At 44.7% G+C, this 10,244-nt stretch overlaps 1 protein-coding gene across 1 annotated transcript; it reads left to right on the forward strand.

The window, feature by feature from the left end:
- The first annotated feature begins 2,116 nt into the window (after positions 1-2,116).
- On the forward strand, positions 2,117-4,041 carry LOC129644998 (proline-rich protein 23C-like). Its single transcript, XM_055570367.1, has one exon. The coding sequence runs from the start codon at positions 2,366-2,368 to the stop codon at positions 3,143-3,145; it is 780 nt and encodes a 259-aa protein (XP_055426342.1). The 5' UTR covers positions 2,117-2,365; the 3' UTR covers positions 3,146-4,041.
- The last annotated feature ends 6,203 nt before the right edge of the window (positions 4,042-10,244 follow it).

The following is a 10,244-nucleotide window of genomic DNA, read 5'->3' on the forward strand; positions in this document are numbered from 1 at the left end:
CCGACTCTGTGCAACCCCATAGAGGCAACCCACCAGGCTCCCCCGTCCCTGGGATTCTCCAGACAAGAACACTGAAGTGGGTTGCCATTTCCTTCTCCAATGCATGAAAGTGAAAAGTAAAAGTGAAGTCACTCAGTCATGTCCAACTCTTAGTGACCCCATGGACTGTAGGCCACCAGGCTCCTCCATCCATGGGATTTTCCAGGCAAGAGTACTGGAGTGGGGTGCCATTGCCTTCTCTGATATGACAGTGTTGCTGCTGCTAAGTCGCTTCAGTCGTGTCCGACTCTGTGCGACCCCATAGACGGCAGCCCACCAGGCTTCTCCATCCATGGGATTCTCCAGGCAAGAACACTGGAGTGGGTTGCCATTTCCTTCTCCAATGCATGAAAGTGGAAAGTGAAAGTGAAGTCGCTCAGTGGTGTCTGACTCTTAGCATGAACTGCAGCCTACCAGGCTCCTCCGTCCATGGGATTTTCCGGGCAATAGTACTGGAGTGGGGTGCCATTGCCTTCTCCCTTGACAGTGTTACCTATCCTGAAATCATTATTGGATGTTTTCATCCATTAATACTGGAGAAGCTGAGCCACACCTTCCCTTGGTCACCAAGATCCGCTGCACAGATTCACCTTTGAACTGATCTTCAGATCGAAGGCGCCATCCTCTTCATTATCTTGAGGGGAGCCTGATGTCTCACACCCAACTAGGCTAGTTTCTGGCTCCTGAGTAAACTGGTTCGTCCTTCGGCAAGACGTTTCATCAACAGAAAACTGCGCTAAAATGGATACACCTCTCCCATGGAGTTTACGTCAAAACTGCTGCTGCTGCTGCTAAGTCGCTTCAGTCGTGTCCAACTCTGTGCGACCCCATAGACAGCAGCCTACCAGGCTCCCCCGTCCCTGGGTTTCTCCAGGCAAGAACACTGGAGTGGGTTGCCATTTCCTTCTCCAATGCGTGAAAGTGAAAGTGAAGTCGCTCAGTCGTGTCTGACCCTCAGCGACCCCATGGACTACAGCCTTCCAGGCTCCTCCATCCATGGGATTTTCCAGGCAAGAGTACTGGAGTGGGGTGCCATTGCCTCCTCCGACGTCAAAATTAGAGACAGTAATCTCAGTTCCGGCTTCCCAGGTGGCTCAGCGGTAAAGAATCCGCCTGCAATGCCGCAGGAGACATGGGTTCGATCCCTGGGTGGGGAAGATCCCCTGGACCGGGGACCTTATTCAGTGGGGAATCCCATGGACAGGGGAGCCTGGCGGGCTAGTCCACAGGGTCGCAAAGAGTCGGACAAGACTGAAGCGACTTAGCAGGCACACAAACTCTTGGTTCAGTTAATGGAAATGTAAAGATAACCATCGTCGTGCTAACTATATATCGTGATAGATATATAAGCTGATCCTGCAGGGGCTGCTATTAAGACACTAAATTCTAACATCGCTTTTCCTTTTTCAACTCCGCTGCAAGGATCTGACAGTCATTGACAACACAGGCAAAGAGAGGCTTAAGGATGTCATCCAAAACCTGCTTCCCTCCAGGCTCAGCTGGTAAAGAATCCGCCTGCCATGCGGGAGACCTGGGTTCGATTCCTGGGTTGGGAAGATCCCCTGAAGAAGGGAAAGGCTACCCACTCCAGTATTCTGCCCTAGAGAATTCCATGGACTATATAGTCCATGGGGTCGCGAAAAGTCCGACACGACTGAGTGACTTTCACTTTCACTTTTCCCTTTCCAAAACTTCACCTCACTATTGGACCAAAAGAAGATAAAAGGTCACTGCCAGGGCGAAGTCTCAAGGGATGAGGGAACTACATCTCAGGGTCCTGGTGCAGCATTCCTCTGGTGGGACTTGAAATTTAATCGGTTTTCCTGTTCAGGCTTTCCGCTTCTGAGGTCAACACGAGGAAAGCCAAACTCTTGACCCAGGAAGCCTAGTCCTAGAGCTGCATTGCTCCGCCCCCTTCAGGCCTATAAAAGTATTTGTCTACCTTGAACTACCCACCACAGCTACCCCTCTTGCGCAACACAGACGCCTCCATTTCTGTGGGCGGAGCCTAGGAAGGGGCAGGAATTAACGTGAGGCTGATTTCCGACTCAAGTTCCGCCGGCGTCACTCACGACATCCTTTGCCCACTCCTGTGCAAACCCGTCCGTGTGAGGTGCGGAAGGCTCAAACACGCAAGGCCAAATCCAGCAGTTCCCCTAGACGCCAGGACTGAGTGAGTCCCCAGAGGCAATCCGAGTTCCGAAGACTCGTTCCTCATCCCACGGTCCTGCGCCCCACCGCCCCGCGTCGGCCTCGCCTGCCAAGCGGACTGTCATTACCTGTAGGACAGAACCCTTCCTCTCCCTAGGCCCGCGGCGACCCTGAAATGATGGGCAGCCGGCCCCACAGCCCCAGCGCTTCCTCTGCAGACCAGTGGGAACAGCAGGCCGAAGGACCCGGCCCTGCCAAGCGCCGTCGAATGGAGGAGCCCACGGACCACGAGTTCGAGGTAGCGCCCAGAGTGGACAACGTGATGGGGACCCCAGACATGGGAGCGCTCACCTCCCTGGTGATTCTGGCCGACGGCTTTGCCCTGCACCTGCCCCTGGACGAGGTCGACCTGGTGCTGGAGCCCGAGCCCACATCCGTGCTGCAAGTTTCTCTCGGGGATAACACCCTCATACTGATCCCTGGAGCCCTCCTCGAATTCCTAGAAGGGGAGAGCCACTCGGCCCTTGTTCTGGAACAGGGCTCTTTCCTGAACGCTCCTGGGGAATGCGTCGCCCTCGAGCAGGGATTCTATGGACCTGTCCCAGAGATCGCTGGCCAAGAAGAGGTCTATGAGGAGGACGCAGACACTGTGTTCCCGCAGGCTGGGATGAATGCAGCCGCCAGCTCAGTTGCTGGGCTCCTCCTTTCCCCTAGAAGGGCATCCGACCCAGACTTCTTGGGCCTAGCCCCAGAGCCCTGGCCTCAGGCGCCCAACCCTACTCCAGAGAGAGGCTCTCCTCACCACCAAGACAACCTGGACTTGCACGTTCCGGAGTTCTTCCCCGACTCACCACTCCAACCTCTACCTCCCTCTCCTTGTCCAGGTTCTCACGAGCGCCCCCAACACCCTCCTGTTCCTGCTCGAAAGGCCCAGAGACGCCTGTTTCAAGAATGAACTTCCTCCCACAATTCTTAGCCACCGTCTGGGACCAGGATGGACTGTTCTGGTGACTGCTGTGTGTATGTTGCCCACCCAGCCAGAATCACAAGGCCGTGATGGGTTTTGGATGCACGCTGTCTTGCAGAATTTTGCAGCAGTTGCAAAATTTACATCTAGCTGGCTAGATCCCTGGGAAGGAAGCTCACCTGGGCAAAGAAAAGCCTCTTGAAACACAGCGTGTTTTAAGACAGCTACTTAGGTTTTTCTCTAGGGAGGTCACCCCTAAGCAGCTCTAAGCTCCCCCCAACCCACCCCCCCTTTCTCTTCAAAGTCAAGTGCCAGCACTTTTCTTTAAAATGCCATCCTTTCCCAGGCACCCTACGACTGCCCCTCCCCCTTGTTTTCCCCCCAATAGAGTAATTACTAGATGTGTTTTGTTCAATGTAGTTTTTGGCCCTAGTGTCCCAACTTTTCTAGATGGTGGCTCTAGCCCGTTTGGGGGATCTAGCCAATTGTTGTATGTGCACAAATGTTTGTTGGTTACAAAACAGGGAATGGGGAACAATGATTATGGCCCTTCTTTTTGAATGACTAGCTTGGCAAGTGGTTTACTTCTGTTGCTAGCTTTGTAAGGGTAGTTTCCAAAAAGAACCAACTGTTTTTCATTTTTCTTACATACTTTTAATACAATTCTGTTGTCATGGAAAAGTTTCTAATTCTAAAGATTCTGTGTTTTTGTACTTGTAAGATCCTAAAAATGTTTGTACATTGCTACTGGCATATAGAAAAAATTTGCTCTTATGTTGGTCTGGTATCCAGAAAAATTATTTAATTTCTGCAATCACGTATCTGTAAATTCTTATGCTTGACTGATAAAGATAATATCTTTATCAGATAATAATAAAGATATATCTATCTTTATAGATATTTTTTGTGCTAAGTTGCTTCCGTCGTGTCCAATTCTTTGCAACCCCATGGACTGTAGCCTGGCAGGCTCCTCTGTCCATGGAATTTTCCAGGCAAGAATACTGGAGTGGGTTGCCATGCCCTCCTCCAGGGGATCTCCCAAACCCAGGGATCAAACCTGGGTTTCCTGCATTGTAGGCAGATTCTTTACTGTCTGAGCCACCAGAGGGCTTATCTTTACAGATATATCTATATCTATCATATATATGTAGACATATCTCTATATCTATCTTTATGGATAATAGTATCTCCAAATAATGATAGTACTGTGTCTTTTTTTATTTTTTGACAAGGTTCTTACATCTTATTTTTCCTTAATTTTTTTTTTATTGGCTATTACTTCAAATACTAATTGAATGGCATGGCTAATGTGATTTGCTTGGTGGCTCAGAGGTTAAAGCATCTGCCTCCAATGCAGGAGACCCGGGTTCAATCCCTGGGTCAGGAAGATCCCCTGGAGAATTGTTTTTAGGAAGTATACTTGATTTACAATATTAGTTTCATATATACAACAAAATAATTCAGTATTTTTATGGATTATATTTCATGTGAAGTTCTTACAAAATAATGACCATATATCCTTGTGCTTTGGCCACCTCATGCGAAGAGTTGACTCATTGGAAAAGACTCTGATGCTGGGAGGGATTAGGGGCAGGAGAAGGGGACGACAGAGGATGAGATGGCTGGATGGCATCACTGACTCAATGGACGTGTGTCTGAGTGGACTCCGGGAGTTGGTGATGGACAGGGAGGCCTGGCGTGCTGCGATTCATGGGGTCGCAAAGAGTCGGACACGACTGAGCGACTGAACTGAACTGAACTGACCCTTGTGCTGTATAATATGTCCTAGTTGCTTATCTATTTTATACACAGTAGTTTGCTTCTCTCTTTCTCTCTCCCTCTTTGGCTGCATTGGTCTTGTTGCTGTGAGCAGGCTTTTCTCTAGTTGTGATGCATGGGCTTCTTATTGTAATGGCTTCTCTTGTTGCAAAGAATGGGCTCTAGGCACATGGGCTTCAGTAGTTGTGGTGCGTGAGCTTGGTTGTTCCCCAGTATGTGGGATCTTCCCTGACCAGGGATTGAACCAGTGTCTCCTGCATTGCAAGGTAGATTCTTAACCACTGGACCATCAGGGAAGCCCCAATTTGTTTCTCTTAATCTCATACCCTGTCTTTACCCTCTCCCCACTGTTAAACCACTGGTTTGTTCTTTATATCTGTGAGTCTGTTTCTGTTTTATTATATATATTTAGTGGTTTTATATTTTTAGATTCCACATATAAGTGGTAACAGAGTATATGTCTTTCTCTATCTGACTTATTTTCTTACCATAATGCTCTCTAGGTCCATCCACATTGTTGCAAATGGCAGAACTTCCTTCTCTTTGTGGCTGAGTGACATTCTCACATCACCTTTATTAATTCATCTAAAATGGAGAGATGACAGAATGATTGAGCCCTGAAACATTAGATGGAGACAACTAAGTAGTTATATATTAATAACTTGAATCCCCAGATCTCTTTTAATCTTTAGCCTACAGAAGTGGCCCACCACTCTATGAAAACTTGCACATCTACCTTGCTCTAAGATGATGCAGAAGCCTCTGCCTGGCAAGACAACATGCACCAACCTCATTTACCCCCATCCCCTCTCTTTGCCACCAGATGGTAACTAAAGTTAAGCATAATACGATACAATAGAAAATCAGAAGGTTCAAAGCAATGGGTATGGTACACTGATATAATACCTAAAGTAGAATAATATATCAGCTAGTGCGGGTGTGGAAGGGCCTACAGGGACACTGTATAACTAACCAAAAGTAATGTGCTGGGGAGACACCAGCATCATGAGTTCAGTGGGCCAGGTTGGCCAGTGGTGGCAGGAGATGCCATTAAGAAGCTAGACTCCTTGGTAGCCTTAGATCTGAGTGACTGAATGTACAAACTAACAGTGGCCAGATCACTAATGATAACAAAATTCTGACCCACAAACTTTGTAGCAAGCAGCCCAGAAACAAAACCATAAGCCCTGTGGTAACTGGCCGCAGTGATCAGGATTTGGTCAACAACTGCCAGCTTCCCTAATTTTCATCCCTCTTTCTGGTAGTTCAGATGGTAAAGAATCCCCCTGACAATACAGAAGAAGCAGGTTCAATTCCTGGGTCAGGATGATTTCCCTGGAGGAGGGAATGGCTACCCACTCCAGTATTCTTGCCTGGAGAACTCCATGGGCAGAGGAGCCCCGCAGGCTACAGTCCATGGAGTTGCAAAGAGTCAGACAAAACTGAGCAACTAACACTTTCTTTCTTCTTTCCAACTCAGGACCATTTTAAGAAAGTCAAATATATTATGCTTAAAATGCAAAATCTACAAATCAATTGTATAGGATTCCCTGCATCTAGTTAGCCTTCCTCTAGCTTTCCCCTGCCAATAACCTCTATTCAAACACAACAGAAGCCCTCCCTTTTTTGACAATAAACCTTTCTCGCTCCCTTACCTGCCTATCAGCTCTCAAATGCAAGTGCCAGGGCTGACTCTCTTGCTATATATCAAGCTCTGAATAAGTAGCCCCTACTGTCCTACTTTGAACAGCCTCAGTTTATATTCAGTTTTCCTGGGGGTCCCAGTGAGGCAGTCTCCATTCCCCATGGCCATAACTCTCAGCCTTGGACTAAGTGGGGTACTCATAGAACACCTTGTGCTGTAAGCTACCCTCAGCTTATAGTGTCCACACCAATGTGTAAAGTCCATGCCATGTCTGAAGTCTCTCATTGCACTGAGTTCCTTAGCTATTTATTCTCAGTTTGGTACCAGGTTTTGTTACTGGTTCTGTTTATTTGGCATCGTTGGTGACATCAGACATTCATTTTAATGCCCTTTCATTCTCTTTCGTGATTCCATTTTCTGCTATGCTAAATAAAAATCTTGTTTATCACAAGAAAGGAAATCACTGGGCAGAACACAAAATTGTGTCCTATAAGCCTGCTGTTCAAGTCAACCTCACAGTCTTGTGAGTTTGAAGTTCTCCTCAGACTGGCATCCATTTGCACATACTTGGCAGTTGAGTCTTCAATAAAACCAGATGAGGTTCTCTTCTCATTTTCTTTTGCCTTTAAAGTTTGGCTTTAATCCAAAAAGAATTTTCTCTTTGGTATCAGGTGGCGGAGTCTGCATTCAGAGAAGTCATGTTGGGATCTAAGTCACAAGGTACACAAACACCACATTTACCCACCATTACCAACTCTTACGGGGTAGTTGAAATGTAGAACTTCTACTCTTCCAGGAAAGATGTGTGCTTCTTCCACGTCATCTCATTCAATTCCTCATTCCTGTGCCTATCTCTAAGTGACATAACTTCACTAAAGATGACCTGATATGAACAAAGTTGTTCATTTGAAAGTCTCCTTCAATAAGATGGACGGTTTCTCAGTTTCAATGGGCAGCATATTTTGATTTGGTATAAGGAGGTTTCCACACAAAACTCTGAATCAAAAGTTGCTTCATTAAAAAAAAAAGTTGCTTCATTAAAACATTCTCTAGCCAAAGCTAATGACCAATTTGAAAAAAAAATCTAAACTAAACTTACTTCTCTATTAAGTCCTCCAGTTGCCTCTCCTAGATATAAATCTACCTCTTCACCTGCCATTCTCTCTCTTTCTGAACTTCCACTGACTCTTCTTTCCAATTCCCCTTGTCCAGGTGCCCAAAATGCAATCTGCCTCTGAAGATCCATGCACCAGGTATTCAGACAACTTCAGAATTTAAACCTTGGACCTGAACTTAATTAGGAGTTATTTGAAAGAGTTCCTAAATCATGACAAAACCAACAAATATTCCTGGAAGAATTTAGCATTCTTTTGGATGCATAAGCCCTAGGATTATCTGACACATATTACTTATGCATGTATTGGTCAGAGCTGCCAGTGCTCGTTTCTGGATTCAGAGAAGACTGAATTGATCCAGGAAAGGACATTCAGGATCTCTCTTACTACAGTAAATTTAAGGATTTAATAACAAGCTTGAAAAGTTGGGTAGAGTCTCCTAAAAAAACAAACCTGAACCATTTCCAATAAAAATCAATACAACTGCTACTCTTTCCACATTAAACCCTGCTACCTTCGCTCAGCCACTTCCTTGACATAAATGTACCACACAGGTGGTTGGTATTTTAAATAAATCACAGACTTCCCTATCTCCCAGCCTTTATATGTAACCTTTCCTTCCTGCTCTGTGATAACACTCTTGCAAATTTAAGAAGGTAAAACTTCCATTACTCGTAAAATTATTATATATTAAAAGCACACCAAAGGGACCATTTCTTGAAATTTCAGAAGACTCTCTGTTCATAACCAATTGTATTTGTTCTGAATGTATCTTTTCTTTGCTCACTACGTGACACATAGCCCTGATAAAGATCTGGACGCCACACCTGAGCTTGCAAATCCAGCGAGAAATTTCACTGACATATGAAAAATAACTGGGGCAGAACCTATTAAAGTTCAGACACATTCTACCAAACCATTATCCAAATTCCTCCTGATATCCCCTGAATCCAAAGAAAGAGTTCAAACATATAGTTGAATGCTTTACATACAAAGGTCTTTCCATACACTGCCCTGTAACACTCTCTTTCTGTAAGAAAAGAATCAAACAATTTGTTCAAGACTTTAAGACCATCCACAAAATAGATATACCTCACTTTCTGACAGAAATTAACCCAAATACCAGCCTTTCACCAATTCCACCTGAGGCCACTTGCTTCACTCTAATGAACCTGTGTCCTGTCTTTTTTCAGTGTGCCTCTGGACCAAAACAGTCAACACCTTTTTGCCTTTACCTGGAGAGCACAAAAACATACCTGGACAGTCATGCCTCTGGAGTACACTGCAGCCCCCTTCTATTTTTGCCTGGTCCTTGATCAAAACTTAATAGATATAAATGTCCCTTGTGATTTAGTCCTAACACAATGTGTAGATAATCAACTGTGTTCAAAGAACAAGAAAGCCTGTAAAAGGATTCCACTGACTTGCCCCACCCTTAGCAAAAAAAGGGACATAATGTTCCAAATATAAGTTATTTTTGCCAAAATACAGCCCATTATTTAGAGTATGGTGCATCTCAGGAGAGAAAAACATTCTCTCCTGATAGACTAAAGACTATCCAAACATATCCTAGACGCCTTAACAAGAGACAACTGAGTGTATTTCTGCTTTTAACTGAGTATTGTAGACACTGTGCCAAGTTTCACTGAGACAGAATGACCTCTTAATGAGTTCGCTAAGCATTAAGAGACCCTTTCCTGTGGACTCCAATGTGAAGAGGACATCTGAAACCTAAATAAAGCTATTTAACAGCCTCTTTCTCTAGTCAGGTCTAACTACTAAAATCTTGTGTCTATCTGTGCATAAGCAATCAGACACAACATTGAGATTTTACCTCAACTTGATGAGAACTATCAAAAACCCATTGCTCCAAAAACTACAAGCACCTAAGATGCCCCTCAACAAGCAGATGAACAGTTAAACTGGGGTATATGCATGTAATGAACTATTACTCAGAGAGAAAACAAGAAAAATAAAGAAACTACCAAGACATGAAAAGATGTGGAGGAAACTTAAGTGAATGAAGCCAGTCTGGAAAGTCTATGTGAATCCAATTATATAACTATCTGAAAATGCTAAAAGGATCAGTGATGCCTGGGGTTTAGAGGGAGAGTGGTGAGTAGGTGGGGTACAAGGGACTTGTAGGGTAAGGAAGCTACTCTGCATGCTTCTATCTGGATGGATGACATTATGCATTTGTTAAAACTCATAGGACTATACAACACAGTGAACTTTAATGTAAACTATGGACTTCAGTTAATTATAATGTACCTGATGATTTATCAGCTATAACATGTATACCATTGTAATACAACATATTAATAATAGGGGGGAATGTGTGAGAGAGGAATGAGTGGTATATGAGAACTCTGTGGAATCTACTCAATTTTGTGTAAACATAAATTTGTCCTAGACACAAATATATTACTTTTTAAGGATATGTAATGACACCACCCTTATGGCAGAAAGTGAAGAGGAACTAAAAAGCCTCTTGATGAAAGTGAAAGTGGAGAGTGAAAAAGTTGGCTTAAAGCTCAACATTTAGAAA

The sequence above is a fragment of the Bubalus kerabau genome, chromosome 2 (assembly GCF_029407905.1).
Source record: "Bubalus kerabau isolate K-KA32 ecotype Philippines breed swamp buffalo chromosome 2, PCC_UOA_SB_1v2, whole genome shotgun sequence".
In the NCBI taxonomy this organism is placed as follows: domain Eukaryota; kingdom Metazoa; phylum Chordata; class Mammalia; order Artiodactyla; family Bovidae; genus Bubalus; species Bubalus kerabau.

Excerpts from the sequence above, each read along its gene's own strand:
- LOC129644998 (XM_055570367.1), top strand. The coding sequence starts at position 2,366 with ATGATGGGCAGCCGGCCCCACAGCCCCAGCGCTTCCTCTGCAGACCAG.